The sequence below is a fragment of the Microcaecilia unicolor genome, chromosome 4 (genome assembly GCF_901765095.1).
Source record: "Microcaecilia unicolor chromosome 4, aMicUni1.1, whole genome shotgun sequence".
NCBI classification, from domain to species: domain Eukaryota; kingdom Metazoa; phylum Chordata; class Amphibia; order Gymnophiona; family Siphonopidae; genus Microcaecilia; species Microcaecilia unicolor.
In genome coordinates this window covers 33,379,193-33,399,154 of record NC_044034.1, presented here as the reverse complement: position 1 = coordinate 33,399,154, position 19,962 = coordinate 33,379,193, and the positions used below count along the sequence as shown (strand labels likewise).

Genomic DNA, 19,962 nt, shown 5'->3' with positions numbered 1-19,962 from the left:
CTCCGTTTCCCTCTCTGTTCCGCCCTCTGACGTCATGACATCTTGACGCGAGGGCGAGACAGAGAGGGAAGTCTGTACTGCGCATTTGCAAGTGAGTACAGTCACTTGCCGTTTATATGTTTGATAACCTATAAACCGCTAATGGCTAATGCATAAACTCAAGTGCTAGGAGTTGGGGATTTGATAACATCTTTGCCATTGTGCATTTTTGGAGCCAGATCCCTAGGTTCCCCTGGCTTTTGGTTTCCTTTCTGCTTCCAACATGCCTTAAATGCATTAAAAACATTTTTTTTTTCTTTTTTAGATGAAGGATTGTTGTGGCTTTCTACTGCATTTCACTTGTGTTTCCTGTTGAAGACGAAAGAGGATGTTGGGATGCTGAAATCATGGCTGAGTGAAACATGGGTGAACCTGGCCATGGTAGACTACCCATACGCAGCTAACTTTCTACAGCCTCTGCCTGCTTGGCCCATTCAGGTAACTCAGAAAATAGAAACTGGACTATCTAGGAACTGGAGAGCATCTTTATTTGGTTTGCTATTCTCTAAACTTGTTACAAACTATTACAGAAAAATTAGACAGGAACCAGAGAAAAGTCTTTTATTACTCACCCACCAGCATAGCATCAGTTATTAGTTTAGTTTCAAGTTGTAACAAACTTACAACATTTAACATCAGTACCTCTGGTAATTATAAGTAATCAGACTAATTATATAAAGAGAGAAAAAAGGAGGAAGGAAAGTTTATTCCTCATACAAAGGTCACAGAACAGAGAGAAAGGAGGAGTGGCCTAGTGGTTAGAGTGGTGGACTTTGGTCCTGGAGAACTGGGTTCAATTCCCACTGCAGGCACAGGCAGCTCCTTGTGACTCTGGGCAAGTCACTTAACCCTCCATTGCCCCAGGTACAAATAAGTACCTAAGCCGCATTGAGCCTGCCATGAGTGGGAAAGTGCGGGGTACAAATTTAAAAAAAAAAAAAAAGAGAGAGAATGAATGAAAGAAAGATTCTTAGCTGTAGAGAATTAGTTTTTACAAAGTGGGGAGAGCACCCCCTTTGGGAACAAATAGGCCATTGGACGGATCTGAAACTCTTTTTCCAAGCATGGCTAGTTTTTCAGAGTTTCTTTGTCTGCAGAGTGGTTTTATAGGCTGTGGTTAGCATCCACCTCTCCTCTACCCTGGACCAATCATATGTGCTGGAGATTTGTAATTGGGTCTTTCATATGTGCTGGAGGCTTGCAATTGGTGTCCTTGCCACACCTCTTCTCAGTAAATTACATTTGTAACAAGTTATACCAGGTAGCTGAGTTGCCGTAGCAATGGGAGGCACCATCAGAGTTTGTGACCAGCCAGAAATTCCGTCATGTGGCTGATAGTAAAGAAAGATGGGGGATGGGAAATAGTGCAGCATACCTGAAGTAGAACATTATAGGTAACAATTATAGGACACTAGATTTGAGTCCTGTAAATGGCAAAAACAGATCAGGATCAAGGCTGGAGTGGGCTTTGATGGCAACTCAGTAGTTGGGGAAGTGGGACCAGTGCCAGGCAGACTTCTATAGTCTGTGCCCCAAAATTGATAGGGACAGACAGATTTAAGTATACCAGCATTTAATTATGAAGTGGAACCTGTGCAGAGTGCTAGATTCAATTATAGCCACCTTTTTGGGCAGACTGGATGTACCGTGCAGGTCTTATCTGCTGACATTTACTGTGTAGATGACATTTGTGTTGTGTTGAGCAGGATCCACTTACATTTAAGATTTTTTTTTTAAACCTGTTTTAAAGGGGTAAAAGACTGGTTTTCTGTTAACTCACTAACGTTCGAATGCAAATTAGATTTTATGGTTTAATGATTCTAAAGATAATTTTCCTTCTACTCTTCCTCTGGCCATGAAAGTGTGTCTAAGGTTCTGGGTATTCAGATGCCTCTCTATCCGTGGAACCTCTGGTATATAACCTTTTTAAGAATCTCCTTTCTTGTTAAAAACAAACCAAAAAAAAAAACCCCAAAACAAAACCCCAAAGCAACATTAGCTCTTTTCATGCTAGTAACTCCCTCAACTGGATTATGCAGTGCCCTGTATGTAGGAATCTGTTCTAATTTTTATTTATTTATTTATACATTTTTTTTTTGAAGAAATTTACAACTCTTTCAAAATGTCACAGCTAGAATGATTTTGAAATCAAAAAGAAATGATATAGTACTTATAGAGAGGCTTAACTTCATTGCTTACCAATTCAGGATCGTATTCAGTTTAAATTGACTTGTATAGCCTATACAATTCTACATAGGTTGTCCTCAGAATATTGGACTCGTTTACTGGCCCTTCTACTATGCTGCATTAAGCGGCTAACATGGGGTTTACCAGATGGTAGAGAGACCTGCAGTGCTGTCCATTGTGTTAAACAGCAGCCAGTTTGTTTGGACATAACTTAATACATTTCTTCATTAGCTTTCGAAGGTTGCCCTTCTTCGTCAGATCGGAAATATGCAATTGTTGGTAGATGACAGTATATATGGGTGAAACATCAAAGCATTTCAGTGACAGTCTCACAGGATGGGGGTGGATAGGTGAGAGTCAGGGAGACAGGAAGGTGACAGAGCAATACAATTTTATGCTTTATAATGGGCTAGAAAGCCCAGATCTTTAAGTCCTGTCTGGTGGGTGTCAAAGTATTTAATCATTCTGACTTCAAAGGTATCATCTTATTTTCTTTTCCATGTTTTATTTCTATTGATTACCTTTAAAAGTGGACTAACAATGGCTACCTCACCTCTCTACTGAAGTTTGTTTGGAACTGGGATTTTGTATTTTTTTTTTCCCACCCACTTTCATATTTTTGGGAGTTTTTTGGCTGCTCTTTTTTTTTTTCTGGATTTGTTAGGCCAATGATAAACATAACATAAAGAGTAGCCATACTGGGTCAGACCAGTGGTCCATCTAGCCCTGCATCCTCTTTCCAACAGTGGCCAAGCCAGGTCACAAGTACCTGGCAGAAATCCAAATCGTGGCAACATTCTATGCTACAAAACGTTGGGACTCTGAAGAGTATACTGATTTCCCTGTATGCGTGTACGAGCTCTGTGGCCTCGTTTTATAATTTACTAGTAAAACATGCCCGTTTTGTGCGGAAATGAAACAGGCGCTAGCACAGTTTTCCTTCCGTACCTCCCTCCCTCCCTACTCACCCCTTCGGCGTTCTGAAGGCACTGACTGCCATTGTTGCGGTCCTCGGCACGCCACCTTCAATCTGCTGCATCGTTGGTTTTGAAGCCTGTGACGCCATTGCTCCGCCCTTGACGTCATCACGTTTGACGCGAGGGTGGGGCCTCAACACAGTGTTTTCGGTGGCTTCACCACCACGAAGGCTTCGAACCGGAAGGAAGTGCCCGGAGGACCTGACAGTGACGTCAGTGTCCTCAGAACGTTGAGGGTGAGTTTTATTATATAGGATTTGTAATATCCCTTTGCAATCTACCTTATCCATGAGGTGTTGGTAAACTAGTTTCAATTTGACATATGGTAATATGGCCATTAAAAAAAAAAAAAAGTCTGCCACCCATTTTGTAGGCAGTAAGGGCTCAAACAGTAAACCTGCACTAATCAGCACAGCTACATTACTAAATGCTGTTTAGCACAGAAATGCCCCCTTTCCACCCCCCCCCCCCCCCAAAATATAATTTTTTAGCATGTGGATTAGCATGTGCTAAATATCTTTAAGTGTCCCATAGTACGTCATTTTAAAGCTGTGTTACGTGCATATGAGCACCTAATGCAGCTTAGTAAGAGGGTCCCTTTGTGATTCAGAACCAGGCATGCTAAGCTTTCCACTTCAACCCCTCCCCCCATCACAAAACAGGGAAAATGGTTAATACATCTGGTCCTAGATAGTACTTCAGAAAAATGTAGTTCTTGAGTATAATATTTGAGACATACAAATTACAAGAATGCATTTTCTCCTGTTATAGGTTGTTTGCAAGTCTTTGCAAGATCCCAGGCTTCCAGATAAAGAATTAGTGACCGGGATTTTCCAGGCAGTAAATATTTACTACAATTACTCGGGGGATACACAGTGCTTGAACATATCTCAGACCGCAACAGGCAATCTTGGAGACTTGGGCTGGTCTTATCAGGTAAATCCTTCCAATGTGGGTCACTTGTTGTGGATAATACAATGTAGACCTAAGGCAGGGGTAGGCAACTCCGGTGCTCGAGAGCCGCAGGCAGGTCAGGTTTTCAGGATATCCACAATGAATATGCATGAACTTGATTTGCATACACTGCCTCCATGGTATGCAAATCTATCTCCTGCATATTCATTGTGGATATCCTGAAAACCTGACCTGCCTGCGGCTCTCGAGGACCGGCGTTGCCTACCCCTGGCCTAGTGGTTAGTGCAGTGGAACATGGAATGTTGGCTACTGTTGGAGATTCTGTTGCTACTATTTGAGATTCTACATGGAATGTTGAGATTCTGTTGCTACTATTGAGATTCTACATGGAATGTTGCTACTATATGAGATTCTACATGGAATGTTGCTATTCCACTAGCAACATTCCATGTAGAAGCCTGCCCTTGCAGATCAGCAATGCAGCCGCGCAGTCTTCTGTTTCTGTGAGTCTGACGTCCTGCACGTACGTGCAGGACGTCAGACTCACAGAAACAGAAGCCTGCGCGGCCGCATTGCCTCCACATGGAATGTTGCCAGTGGAGGAGTAGCAAAGTGCAGAAGTAGGCAATTCCAGTCCTCGAGAGCCGCAGGCAGGTCAGGTTTTCAGGATATCCACAATGAATATGCATGAACTTGATTTGCATACACTGCCTCCATGGCATGCAAATCTATCTCCTGCATATTCATTGTGGATATCCTGAAAACCTGACCTGCCTGCGGCTCTCGAGGACCGGAGTTGCCTACCCCTGATCTAAGGCAATCGGATGCCTCTCCAATCACGAAGGTGCTCATTTTCTTAATTTATTTTTTTTTCCTCCAATATTTGTTGAAAGCTTTTCATTAAAAAAAAAAAAAAAGTCAGCGTCCATAAAACACATGCTATCAATAAGCTGCAACACTATTTTGTTTTTTGCTTTGGGAACTTAAAGATTGGGGTTTAAAGGATGAATTGTAGGTTTATTTATTTATTTATTTTGCTGCATTTATATCCCACATTTTCCCAGGTTAGTGATAGGCAGAATAAAAATATAAAGAATCAAACTTTATCAACTAATCTTCATACTCGTTCCGCCTAGTTTTAAAGCTTGAACTTTGTACCACAGCATTAACAGATATCTTCTAGCAGGCACTGCAGGACCTAGTTTAGTATTTAGGGGTAGCATTTTTTGAAGTGCTACTCGTTCCATGCGCAGGGCCCAGGAGACAGGCAGAGCTCCGGAATCTCGGTGCGTGGATGAGATGATGGTGCAGGGAGGAGGGTTTTAGATTTGTTAGGAACTGGGCAACATTCTGGGGAAGGGGGAGCCAATTCCGAAAAGATAGGCTCCACCTTAACCAGGGTGGGACCAGGCTGCTGGCATTGGCATTTAAAAAGGAGATAGAGCAGCTTTTAAACTAGAAACTTTTAAACTAGAAAATTGCATGGTTCGGAATAAGATATCTTTCAAAGATATCACCAAAACAGGGAAGACAGGATGTCCCGATAGTGAGGTTTCAAAAGAGACCATAGTAGATCAGGTGTCCTTAAATAAAAATAAAAATCGGACAAAAGATTGCAAATTAATACTGTCAAGTACTGAGCATGATGTAAATAGGAACAACAAACAGTTTGAAACGTCTATATGCACATGCCAGAAGCCTACAAAATAAGATGGAAGAGTTAGAATATATTACACTAAATGAAAAATTAGATAAAATAGGCCTCTCTCAAACCTGGTGGAAGGAGGATAACCAGTGGGACGCTGTCATACAGGGGTACAAATTATATCGTAGTGATAGGGTGGATCGAATTGATGGCGGGGTAGCATGGAGGGGCATAATCGAACGGGGGCGCCCATCTATAAGGGCGGCCCCGTTAAGCGGCGTACCCGACTGTATTATCGAAACAAGATGGCCGGCCATCTTTCGTTTCGATAATACGGTCGGGGCCGGCCAAATCTCAACATTTGAGCCGCCTTTAGAAATCACCGGTGTTAGAGATGGCCGCCATTGGTTTTCGCCGATAATGGAAACTAATGGCTGCCATCTCAAACCCGGTCAAATCCAAGGCATTTGGTCATGGGAAGAGCCAGCATTTGTAGTGTACTGGCCCCCCTCACATACCAGGACACCAACCGGGCACCCTACTCACATACCAGGACACCAACCGGGCACCCTAGGGCTTCAACTGCTTTCTGCTGCAGGGCCAGCCAAAGTTCAAGGGGACGTGTCGGCAGTGTACCGAAGGCGGGACAGGGGCATGGTTAAGATTTGGCTGTCTTTGACCGATAATGGAAAAAAGAAGGCCAACCCTGACGAGCATTTGGCCGACTTGGTCCCTTTTTGTTCACAACCAAGCCTTGAAAAGGTGCCCGAACTGACCAGATGACCACCAGAGGGAATCGTGGATCACCTCCCTTTACTCCCCCAATGGTCACCAACCCCCTCCCACCCAAAACAAAAATTAACACATTTTTTTGCCAGCCTCAAATGTCATACCCAGCTCCATCAAAGCACTATGCAGGTCCCTGGAGCAGTTTTTAGTGGGTACTGCAGTGCACCTCAGGCAGGCGGACCCAGGCCCATCCCCCCACTACCTGTTCCACTTGTGGTGGTAAATGGGAGCCCTCCAAAACCCACCCAAAACCCACTGTACCCACATGTAGGTGCCCCCCTTCACCCATAAGAGCTATGGTAGTGGTGTACAGTTGTGGGATATGGGTTTTGGGGGGCTCAGCACCAAAGGGAAGGGAGCTATGTACCTAGGAGCTATTAGTGAAGTCCACTGCAGTGCCCCCTAGGGTGCCCGTTGGTGTCCTGGCATGTGAGGGAGACCAGTGCACTACAAATGCTGGCCCCTCCCATGACCAAATGCCTTGGATTTGACCAGGTTTGAGATGGCCAGCATCGGTTTCCATTATCGGCGAAAACCGATGCCGGCCATCTGAAACCCGGCCATCTCTGACATTTGGCCGGCCCCAACCGTATTATTGAAATGAAAGATGGTCGGCCATCTTGTTTCGATTTTACGGTTCGGGACACCTCTTTACGGTGCCAGCCTTAGAGATGGCCACCCATATAGATGCCCAGCGCCTTTCGATTATGCCCCTCCACGTTACTATGTATACTGGTTCCAGAAATGATATTCAAAGCTGACGAGTCGGAGAAACTGAATGAAATCTCTATAAATCTGCAGGATGTAATAGAGCAATTTGAAGAGTAGCAAATCTCCTGGACCGGATGGCATTCATCCTAGAGTACTGATAAGAATTGAAAAATGAACTTGTGGAACAATTGTTAGTAATATGTAATTTATCTTTAAAATTGAGCGTGGTACTGGAAGATTGGAGAGTGGCCAATGAAAAGCCGATTTTTATTTATTTATTTATTTATTTAAAAAAAAGGTTCCAGAGGAGAACTGGGAAATTATAGACCAGTGAGCCTTACGTCGGTGCCGGGCAAAATGGTACAGACTATTATAAAGAACAAAATTACAGAGCATATTCAAAAGCATGGATTAATGAGACAAAGCCAACAAGGATGTAGTGAAGGGAAATCTTGCCTCACCAATCTATTACATTTCTTTGAAGGGGTGAACAAACATGTGGATAAAAGTGAGCCGTTTGATATTGTGTATCTGGATTTTCAAAAGGCGTTTGACAAAGTACCTCATGAAAGACTCCAGAGGAAATTGGAGAGTCATGGGATAGGAGGTAGTGTCCTATTGTGGATTAAAAACTGGTTGAAAGATAGAAAACAGAGAGTAAATAGTCAGTATTCTCAATGGAGAAGGGTAGTTAGTGGGGTTCCCAAGGGGTCTGTGCTGGGACCACTGCTTTTTAACATATTTTATAAATGTCCTACAGATGGGAGTAACTATTGAGGTAATTAAATTTGCTGACGACACAAAGTTATTCAAAGTTGTTAAATCGTGAGAGGATTGTGAAAAATTACAAGAGGACCTTACGAGACTGGAGGACTGGGTGTCTGAATGGCAGATGATGTTTAATGTGAGTAAGTGCAAAGTGATGCATGTGGGAAAGAGGAACCCGAATTATAGCTACATAATGTAAGGTTCCATGTTAGGAGTCACCGACCAAGAAAAGGATCTAGGTGTCGTTATTGATACGTTGAAACCACCTGCTCAGTGTGCTGCGGCGGCTAAGAATGGAAATAGAATGTTGGTTATTAGGAAAGGAATGGAAAACAAAAATGAGGATGTTATAATGCCTTTGTATCGCTCCATGGTGCGACCGCATCTTGAATATTATGTTCAATTCTGGTCACTGCATCTCAAAAAAGATATAGTGGAATTACAAAAGGTGCAGTGAAGGGCGACGAAAATGATAAAGGGGATGGGACGACTTCCCTATGAGGAAAGGATAAAGCGGCTAGGGCTCTTCAGCTGGGAGAAAAGACGGCTAAGGGGAGATATGATAGAGGTCTATAAAATAAGAGTGAAGTGGAACAGGTAGACGTGAAGAGTGTTTACACTTTCCAAAAATACTAGCACTAGGGGGCATACGATGAAGCTACAAAGTAGTACATTTAATATGAATCTGAGAAAATGTTTTCTTCACTGAACTTTGCCAGAGAATGTGGTAAAGGTGGTTAGCTTAGTGGGGTTAAAGGTTTGGATGGCTTCCTAAAGGAAAGGTCCGTAGACCATTATTAAAATGGACTTGGAGAAAATCCACTGTTTATTTCTGGGATAAGCAGCATAAAATGTATTGACCTTTTTTGGGATCTTGCCAGGTATTTATGACCTGGATTGGCCACTGTTGGAAACAGGATGCTGGGCTTGATGGACCTTTTGGTCTGTCCCAGTATGGCACTACTTATGTACTTATGTAACCAAAGTGATGAAGATATGCTTACAAGCAAATGCAAACCTATGCTGTTTTTAGGTGATATTGTAGAGCAAAAGTGCAACGGTGCCCACATTTTCAGAACAGAATGATAGTAAGCTGTTTAAGGGCCAAATAGGTAGCTTCACCATTCAGAAAAGTTCTGCTTAAAAGTTCTCTCTCCGGTTTCAGATGAGATGCATCGCAGTAGCTGTCATCAAATTGAAAAGTTTGATGGGAATCTGGTAGTGAGAGAGACGGATTATCGGAGCGTAGGATTAGTTTTTTTATAGTTGATGTTTAGATCCTGAAGATTTGAACAATTCTGTTCCAGATTTAGGACCATTAAGCATGCACGTTCTTACAGTAAATATAATATGTGATAGAGACTCTGGTTCAGACGAACAAGACCAGTAGATATTCGTAGAGACCTTTTTAAAAAAAATGTATTTATTTTTGCTAATCGTTGAGGGGTCCAATATGCCTGATGCATAATAAACAAGGAAGACCGCATCAGTGCATTAGATTTTGTAGGACAGAGTCTTGGACCAGAAGGTAGCCCAGTCAAATTCCATTGGGTTGATATCCAGATCTTTTAACCAAGAGGATTCAAACAGAAGCATATAATTAATAGTCCTGAAGTGGTGTTTTTTAAACATAGATGATGGCTTTCTTTCTGCCTATGACAATGGCTTGACAAAGGGAGGTGAATTCTGAAGGGGAAGATGTAAGGAGGACACAGATTGATCAGAGGTGGCAAATGAAGTTACCTGTTCCCAAGAAAGAGTGGTTTAATGGAACATCACTACTACTACTTAACATTTCTAAAGCGCTACTAGGGTTACGCAGCGCTGTAAAGTTTAACGAAGAAGGAGCTTACAAGCTCAAAGGCGCTTACAATCTAAAGGACGAAATGTCAAGTTGGGGCAGTGTAGATTTCCTGAATAGAGGTATAATGGTTACGTGCCAAATGCGACACTGAAGAGGTGTGCTTTGAGCAAGGATTTGAAGATGGGCAAGGAGGGGGCTTGACGTATGGACTCGGGGAGTTTATTCCAAACGTAGGGTGAGGCGAGAAAAAGCATCCAATGATAAACGTTTGAGACAAAGCCCAGATGCCATTACGTTTTCATGTGGATTCTATTGATCTTAAGATAGTGAGGTTAAATGGGGAGCTGTGCCAGAGGGCTACGTCATCTAGGGGCTCAAGTTTACTTTTGATAGCTGAGTGAAATTCTCCAATGGTACATGAAATCATAAATGTCCGAGACTTCTTCAGATGAGAAAAGAGCCTGTGGGGACAGGGACAAACTTTGTCCCCGTGTCATTCTCTATTACAAAGTTCCATAGGTAACTATGCAACTCTATAAGTCTAAGTGCTTTGAAAATACTCCTCCACGGCAACTGTTCAACTTGCAGAACTTTTTTTTCCCTCATCTTGAAGCATTCTGGGTTGTACAATCTCACTTTCTCAATAATAAGGAAAGATGGACCTCAAGGTGATTTTTGAATTTGTTGATTTACACCCTATATGTGTGTAAACAAAGAAACTGACACCTGTTATAAAAAGAATAATCAAAAATTTTTTATTTTTTTCAACTGTCCTCCGTCGGACAGAGGCAGTGTGGGAACACCACACTGGAAGCAAAGTCTGCTTACACAATATATTTTTAGCAATAATACAGAGATATATATTTGCTTAGCAGTAATACAGAGATATATGCTTGGTCAGCTTTGCTCTTGCTTTGCTTTGCTTAAGATACTTATCTTCTCTTCAGTTTAAATACACTTACATTCACACTGCACCCAATGTGTGCACGTCAGCAACCCTTTCCTTTGAAGCTTGGACCTCAAGGTGATTTTTGAATTGGAAGTATACTATATACTATGGAAACGCGCTTCCGACCGCTGTGAAAACAACATACGACCACCTAATCTTCCGGAAACTCCTGAAGACTTACTATTTCAAAAAGGCATACTCCAAATGATTCGACCTAAATGCCTAACCCCGCAATCCATCAATATAAATGTTCATGTTGGACATAACCTAACCTATTCTTCTCCTTGACCCCCAATATGTCTATCCATTCTGATCATTAGTCTGTCATAACCACACTTTGTATTTGTTCATGCCGGTATTGGCGACTGCCACTACTGCACTATGTAAGCCACGTTGAGCCTGCAAATAGGTGGGAAAATGTGGGATACAAATAAATAAATATAACTGCCTTTTGAAAATATGTATCTAACGTGGAGGGGCATGATCGAAAACGGATACGTGAAGAAGCGGGACAGACCGTATTTTCGAAAAAAAAATGGGCGACCATCTTGTTTTGAAAATACAGTTTGAACAGACCAAATGCCCATGGATTTGGTCCTTTCTGAGCTGGGCGGTTTGTGTTTTTTGCGATAATGGAAAATAAAAACGCCCAGCTCAGAAACGTCCTAATCCAAGCCATTTGGTCGTGGGAGGGACAAATGTACAACACTGCCATAGCTCTTAGGGGTGAAGGGGGCAACTACATGTGGGTTTCAGAGGCCTCCCATTTACCTCCACAAGTGGTACAGGTGGGGGGGGGGGGGGGATGGGCCTGGGTCTGCCTGCCTGAAGTGCACTGCAGTACCCACTAAAAGTGCTCCAGGGACAGGACTTGTTGCTGCTGTATAACCTTGGCACAGCAGTTCACACCTGAAGACTAATCTCGCTGAAAATGTCCTTTATTTGAATAAGCACCTTTACTCACAGTTAACTGCAGATCACAGGTTGTGCCCCACTGGCAACGAGTCTCGCTGGTACTGAGATTAGCAGTAGGTCCGAGCTGGGTGTACAATGCCCTCTTTCAGCAACATTCAAGGTAAGAACTAAGCGCTGTAACGTGGCTAACACATGACCGGGATCTAAAACTGGCTTACAAAAATGGCCGCTACCTTATGGACTACTGGAAACACAACAGGGCACACTCTGACCCAGTTAGCAGGGGGAAAAGCACCTTGGGAGTACAGCCTACCAACTACCAACATCGTGAGCATTTAACAATAGCTAGTTGAATCACGGAGCCCAATACCCAAAACCCACCACAATGCATTGCTGATGTGACTCTGCAGTGCACCTAACAGAAAAGGTGTCCTACTCACCCGAGACCCACATCAGAACCAGGGAAAGGCTGTCAGAGGATAGAACACGTTCTGCTGTCATGGAGGTGGGTACGGAATTTGAGGCTGGCATACAGGCTGGCAAAAAAAGTTTGTAAAGTGGGTTTCTTTTGGTGGGAGGGGGTTAGTGACCACTGGGGGAGCCAGGGCAGGTGATCCCCGATTCCCTCCAGTGGTCATCTGGTCAGTTGAGGCAGCTTTTGGGACTTGTTTGTGAAAAAAAAAAAAGGGTCCAAAAAAAGTGACCCAAAATCGCGGTAAAAATGCCTTTTTTTTTCGATTATCACCTAAAGACGCCCATCTCTGCTCGGCCGATAACCACACCCCAGTCCCGCCTTCACCACGCCTCCGACACGCCCCCATCAACTTTATTCGTTCTCGCGATGGAGTGCAGTTGAAGACGCCCAAAATCGGCTTTCGATTATACCGATTTGGGCACCCGCGAGAGAAAGACGTCCATCTCCCGATTTAGGTCGGAATATAGGCGTTTTTCTCTTTCAATTATAAGGTGGATAGTGTACAGCAAGTTTAAATGGAAATAAGCAAACTAAAATTCTAGTGATGGTGAAACAACAAAATGTTCAAATTTGAGCACGGTTTGACTGTAGATTGTATGCGTCTTATGAATTCTAAATTGCCTTGAGTTGTATTTTTTTTTTTTTGTTTACCAAGGAGGTGGTGCATAAATTGGGTTAAATTAAATTTTAAAATTAAAATATTGGCATATCAAACATATGGCAAGTGACCAACTCGCCTGCAAATGCGCAGTAGAGACTTCCCTCTCTGTCTCGCCCTCACGTCAAGACGTGATGATGTCAGAGGGCGGAACAGAGAGGGAAATGGAGTTGGTCAACTTTCGGACGCTGCCGCTGGAGCCTCGAAACGAACATCGCGCGCACCAACCTCCACCCTCTCCCCATCCCCGCCGCCGCTCCCGCCCCCCTCCATATTGGGCCCCCTGCACTGACCTGACAGTGCCTCTCACCTCCGTGTGGAAGCGCTGCAGGCAGCAGCAGCAGAGCGATGTCCCGCGGGAGGTGGTGGAGATGAAAACGGTAACGGAATTCAAACATGCGTGGGATGTGCATAAAGGAATCCTGTGCAGCAGGAATGGATCCTCAGAAGCTTAGCCGAAATTGGGTGGCGGAGCAGGTGGGGGAAGAGAGGTTGGTGGTTGGGAGGCGAGGATAGTGGAGAGCAGACTTATACGGTCCGTACCAGAGCCGGTGATGGGAGGCGGGACTGGTGGTTGGGAGGTGGGAAATACTGCTGGGCAGACTTGTACGGTCTGTCCCCTGAAAAAGGCAAGTACAAATCAAGGTAAGGTATACACATATGAGTTTATCTTGTTGGGCAGACTGGATGGACCGTGCAGGTCTTTTTCTGCCATCATCTACTATGTTACTATGTTCACACGGAGGTGAGAGGCGCTGTCAGTGCAGGGGGCCTGGCACGGAGGGGGGAGGGAGCAGCGGCGAGGAGGGTAGCTGGAAATCTCGCCCGTTTTAACGGGATTAATGGCTAGTACATTAATAAAGGACAGAGGGGACATGTGACAATAGCACATACAGAGAGCTGGAACTGGGTATGACAGAAGTTCTATCAGGGGTGTCCATCTTCAGCCATTGAGAGCTGCAGCCCAGTTGGGTTTTCAAGATTTCCACAATGAATATGAAAACATGACTGGGTTGCAGCCCTTGGATTGAGGTTGGACATCACTATTCTAGATGAATAACATGGGCTACGTATTTGAACACAAATCAACTGCACACATGTTTTTTTTTAATTCTTCAGATAACTAGGCAGGTTTTCATCTGTTTCTTGACAGTCTTGAGTTGGATGGAGATGACCTGGGAGTGAGTTTGTATGTGGGGATGTCTCCTTAGTCTGCTTGATTTTTTTTACTGTGGTTTGGGTACAGTTTTTGGATGCTCATTTGGCAGGGCCAATACAAGGGAGATATCAAGTACAGAATTAAAATATTTGAATTCCCTTACTGAATAAAATGGGGAAAACTGCAAGGTGTTGCCTGTCTTATAGCTCCAAAGCTTTATGGTTTGACTTTAATATTGATATTGTATTTTCTCTTTCAGGCCTGCACTGAAATGGTGATGCCCATGTGTGCAGATGGAGTGAATGACATGTTTGAACCTCAGTCCTGGGATTTTGAGATATACTCTGAAGATTGCTTTAAGCAGTGGGGAGTGAGGCCTCGGTTGTCTTGGATTACATCCATATATGGTGGGAAGAATATTAGCTCTCACAGCAACATTCTGTTCAGGTGAGCTGACAGGTGACTGGCAAGAGTGGCCCATTCTGATGACAATGGCATGCACCAGTTTGAGGCATCTGGTGGCAAACAAGCTTTTTCTGAATAAAGATAGTCCCTCTTTGTGAGCCTTCTTCCAACAGAGCTAGAAGAAAGTAGTAGAGGCTTAGATATGGCTAAGATGTCCCCCCACCCACTGAGATTTTTCACCTATGGCTGCCTTATCCATCTTTCTTTAGTATCCTACCAGTCCGGACCAACGGGTTGTGTCCATCTACCAACAGATGGAGACAGAATGAAAATAGTTCTCAAGTGATATCGCCCCTTAAGGGTATTGTGCAGCATCAAATGTTCAGTGTTTCTCCAAGCGGATGGATGACAGGCTAATGGCCCTGCTTCTAACCTGATTTCTAACTAGTTTTGGTTGAGCTTTAACTACCCTTTTGGGGTTTTATGCCGAGTATCAGTTGAGTTGGGGGTGCCTATTTGGCCTGTCTCCTGGACCAGCTTCTCAAACTTTGTTTCAGTCAAGTTGGGGGTGCCTTCCTGGACTTGATCCAGTTTAATGTGTGGGTTTCAGTTCAGTTGGGGGGGTGCCTTCTTTGGCATAAGCTCCTGTTAAACAAAAAAAGTAGCTCATATTAATTACCTCTCCCTTTTATTCTTTCTCAGTTGTGGATCCCGAGGTTAGCTAATTGCTAATATTTGTGAATATGCTGGAACATACCGCTGTTCATTTGTATGTCGGTTCTTATGAAAACTGTATGTTGCCCTTTATTTAGTTTTATTCTTTGCAGTGTAAGATCTCCTATCCATATGTCTGTGCTGGAGGTTAGACTAGACTGTTTATCTTGGCCTAGGACCTTGGCTGTATATTCCACAAGAATCGATTCTGTTTCCTGAGGGTAGTCCAGGGGGTAGGCATCTATTTTGTTTTGTTTTTCTTATGTCTAAATTCTTAGATGTTGGCCTGTATTATCTCGCTACTAGGGGACTCTGGTAGAGACTTCCTTCCCTCCTCTGGAGGGGAGGTGTCTGAAGTTATGCTATAAGACCTCTCCCCTGAGAAGTAGTTTGACTCTCCCTAAAACTGCCAAGACGGGTGGGAATATGATTTAAGGTACTGTTCCTAAGAGAAATGAGCCCTTGCTATCTTGGTCTACTGGTTGAGCATCCAGACCTCTTGGGTCACCGAGGTGCAGATCTACCACCTGTCCCCAGGGAAGCTTGGTCCCCTGATGTTGAGCAGGTCACTGCATCGCCTGAACCTGACTCCAAAGCGTGGGCCTCAAAGGAAAGCTAGAACTGTGCCGTGGCTGGCGCAAGCACCCTATATGCTGACACACTTGGCTGCTACAGCAAGTCCAACAGCTGCTCCTGAGTATGGCCTGGAACCAGTTGTTGAAGATGAGCATTGGCAAAGGTGGGATAGGGGGTGATGTGCAAACCGCTTGAGAATCTGTTAGTCCTGAATCAGATGATGAAGCCCAGCTATATGGCGACTGCAGTGTCGGCCCCTTCCTCAGAGGGGGAGCACTCTTCTGCTCCTCTCAACGTTGACATTTCCCAAGTGACGCTGATGCCTTGGAGCTCCTGGTATGGCACTTCGAGGGGAACCAATGTTTACTTTTCCTTATACTCCAGTGCTTGGCACCAGTCTAAGCCTATCGTGGTACCAATGAGGATGACATCATATCCTTATGCTACCTTGGTGTCAGGTCTGATGCAGATCTACACCTGGGCACTGTCACAGCATCTGGCAGGGGGATACATCAATGCCAGTGCGCTCTGTGTGTGGAAGTAGTCACAGCAGCCATCGGGGCCAGTAGTTTCAGTGCTGACATCGCTGGACCAGACTTAGTGCCACAAATCGTGCTGGATCTCGCTGGATCTCGCTGGCTCTGTGTCCTCTTGCATGAACAGGTAGAGGACACAGGAAGGAGTGTCATGGTCGGGCCCCAAACACTGGAGAGACTAGTTATGGGAATCAGTTCCAGAGATGACCCTTTTACACTGGTAACAGTGCTTGAAGCCACTGGGAATCTTCTGGGACATGAAGAGGAAAACAGGCGATGCAAAATCAAATGACTCCATGACGAGGGGGAAAAGGCCACTTGCCGCCGCCGCCCCCCCCCCCCCCCCCCCCAAAAAGGTCAATGCAACCTAGCTGGGGTACAGGCCTAAGATGGCCTCTGGAACCGCAAAAAAAAAAAAAAAACTTAAAGCCAGGTCAAAAAAGCACTAGTAACTGGTCTAATTTTCATAATGTCAGATCTAGTTTATCTGCTGTAGGTAGTCTTTCCTAAACTATCTTTTGAATTTAGTGTCCAAGTTATTTATTTTTTTAATTATTATTTATGAAACGTGCATAACATTGAAAAAAGGAAAAGGAGCATAGCATGACAAGATATTACATCATGCAGGTAGTGTACAGACTAATGATCAACTGAAGCAGGTACTGTGCTTAGTTTAATACTGCCTGTTCAAAGATACCTCCTGAATTGGAGATGGAGGTTTTCCACTATTTTAAAAAGTTTCTTAGAATCCAATTGATGTATCCCTATTATTGAAGAAGACTAACCAGCTTATTTTCGAAAGAGAAAGACGCCCATATTTCGACCCAAATCGGTATAATCGAAAGCCGATTTTGGGCATCTCCAATTGCAATCTGTCGTGGGAACGGACAAAGTTGACAGGGGCATGTCAGAGGCGTGGTGAAGGCGGGACTGGGGCATATTTATTGGCCGAGGAGAGATGGGCGCGCTCGGCTGATAATGGAAAAAAGAAGGGTGCCAGAAACGAGAATTTGGGTCACTTTTTCTGGACCCTTTTTTTTTTTTCACGAACAAGTCCCCCAGAAGTGCCCCAACTGCCCAGATGACCACCGGAGGGAATCGAGGATGACCTCCCCTGACTCCCCCAGTGGTCACTAACCCCCTCCCACCCCAAAAAAAGAACTTTAAAAACTTTATTTTTTCCAGCCTGTATGCCAGTCTCAAATGTCATACCTAGCTCCATGATAGCAGTATGCAGGTCCCTGGAGCAGTTGTTAGTGGGTGCAGTGGACTTCAGCCAGGTGGACCCAGGCCCATCCCCCCCACTACCTGTTACACTTGTGGTGGTAAATGGGAGCGCTCCAAACCGCCCCCAAAACCCACTGTGCCCCCCTTCAGCCATAAGTGCTATGGTAATGGTGTAGAGTTGTGGGTTTTGGGGGGGGATTTGGGGGGCTCAGCACCCAAGGGAAGGGAGCTATGGACTTGGGAGGTATTTTTTAATTTTTTTAAATTGCTACAAGTGCCCCTTAGGGTGCCCGGTTGGTGTCCTGGCATGTGGAGGGGGGGGGGACGACGACCAGTGCACTACGAATCCTGGCCCCTCCCACGACCAGATGCCTTGGATTTGTTCGTTTTTGAGCTGGGCGCCTTGGGTTTCCATTATCGCTGAAAAACGGTACCGCCCAGCTCAAATGCGCCCAAATGCGATGCATTTGCCTGGCACAAACCGTATTATCGAAACAAAAGGTGGGACGCCCGTCTTTTTCGAAAATACGGTCTGGCCCGCCCCTTCACGTACCCGTCCTCGGAGATAAGACGCTCATGGAGATGAGCGTTCGCGTTCGATTATGCCCCTCGCATTAATAAGCTGTGATTTATAGCTAATAGATTTGCTCCAGTTTAGAATTTTGTTTTTTCCTTCATGCACATTCAGATTTTCTACAATCTCTCTTGGTGTAGAGCCTCATTAAATCCTGGTGCTTGTGATTTTCTGTTTGAAATTTGCAGTTTCTTCAGACATCTCTTGAATAATGCTTATGCTTTAGGAGCTTATTTTCAAAACAGAAATATGTCCAAAAAGAGTACAAAGCAGCAGATGGATGTTTTTCTTGCAAAAACGTCAAAATCTGTATTTTCAAAACACATTTTAAAGATGTTATTCTATGCAGGTCATCTGCAGTGCATCTGAATTACAAGGGGGCGTGCTGGGGGCAGGATTTGGGCATTCCCACAACTTGGGATGTTTTTCTGCCATAATGGAACAAAGTAATGACATCAAGGACTAAAAGTTGGATGTTTTTTTGGTCTAGACCCGTTTCAATAACAACTAACTCATAAAAAGGTGTCCTAAATGACCAGATCACTGGAGGGATTAAGGCAGAAACCCCCTTACTCCCCCCAGCCCCCCAACTCCCAAAGATGTGAAAGAAACAGTACATACCAGCCTCTGACGGCTTCAGGTGTTATGGTCAGTCCAATTAGAGCAGCAAGCAGGTTACTCGAACAGCCTATTGGTCGGTGCAGTACACTGTAGAGAAGGGAACCCAGGTCCATATCCCACTCTAACTGGTACACTTGTGGTGAAGTGTCAGCAGAGCCAGTCTTAGGCCGAGGTGGCCGCATAGGGCCTCGTGCTTAAGGGGGCCCCGCGCGGCGCTCCTCAGTCAGCCATCTTCGCTCCATCCCGGCGCTCCGGTAAATTTACCTCGCTCCAACGTCGCAGCAGCTGCGCAGCGTCAGTGAAAGCGCTGCCCGCCGTCTCTAACCTTCCCTTTGCTCGTTCGTTCCCTCTGTGTCCCGCCCTCGAGGAAATGACGTCAGAAGAAGGCGGGGCACTGAGGGAACGAACAAGCGAAGGGAAAGCTGGTGGACAGACGTCAGACAGCGCTTTCACTGACGCTGCTGAAACGGAGGTAAATTTAAATACTAGAAGATTTGAGAAGAGGGGAGGGCGGGCAGGTGGACATGGGATGGGGAGAGAGGAGCATTGATCGATGGACATGGATGGGTGGGCAGGGCCCAGGGAGAGAGGATTAATTGCTGGACATGGAGGGGAGGGAGGAGAATTGCTGGATATGGATAGATGGAGGGGGGCAGGGGAGAGAGGAGCATCGATGGGCATGGATGGGAGGACAGGGCCCAGGGAGAGAGGAGAAATTGCTGGACATGGAGGGGAGGGCAGGGGAGAGAGGAGAATTGCTGGATATGGATGGAAGAAGGAAGGGGAGAGAGGAGCATCAATGGACAAGGATAGACATGGATGGGAGGACAGGGCCCAGGGAGAGAGGAGAAATGGAGGGAAGGAAAGACAAAGGAAGGAGATGCACATGGATGGAGGGGAAGGGAGAGAAGAGAAATGCTGGTCATGGATGGAGGGAAGGGTTGGAAAGTAGATGCACATGGATGGAGGGGCGTGAGGAGAAATGCTGGATATGGATGGAGGGGAAATTGCTAAATTTAAGGGCTGGATCGGAACACTTTGAAGGCAGATGCTGAAACTGGAGAAAGGATAGGGACAGGGCTACAGATGGTAGACAGGACACATAAGGACACAGGAGGATGGTGGACATGGTGAGAGAAAAAATATCAAATGGAATGAAGACACTGCATAAAACAGAAGACACTGGGACCAAAGCAAATAGAAAAACTAAATGATCAGACAACAAAGGTAGAAAAAAGTATTTTATTCAGAATTTATTAATTGGAATATGTCAGCTTTTGGAAATATGCATCTGTGATATTTTGCATGTAAGTTTCAA

The 19,962-nt window shown here is 44.8% G+C and overlaps 1 protein-coding gene across 2 annotated transcripts in view; it reads left to right on the top strand.

Annotated features, from left to right (window-relative positions):
- PRCP (prolylcarboxypeptidase) overlaps nucleotides 1-19,962 on the top strand; it is a 57,173-nt gene that overhangs the window by 33,186 nt on the left and 4,025 nt on the right. For both annotated transcript variants that reach the window (XR_003941863.1, XM_030200092.1), the window contains exons 6-8: nucleotides 305-477; nucleotides 3,975-4,139; nucleotides 14,251-14,438. Coding sequence is in view for 1 of the 2 variants with exons in the window: in XM_030200092.1 (XP_030055952.1) it covers nucleotides 305-477; nucleotides 3,975-4,139; nucleotides 14,251-14,438 (526 nt within the window). In the remaining variant the exon portion in view is untranslated. The remainder of the gene's footprint in view (nucleotides 1-304; nucleotides 478-3,974; nucleotides 4,140-14,250; nucleotides 14,439-19,962) is intronic.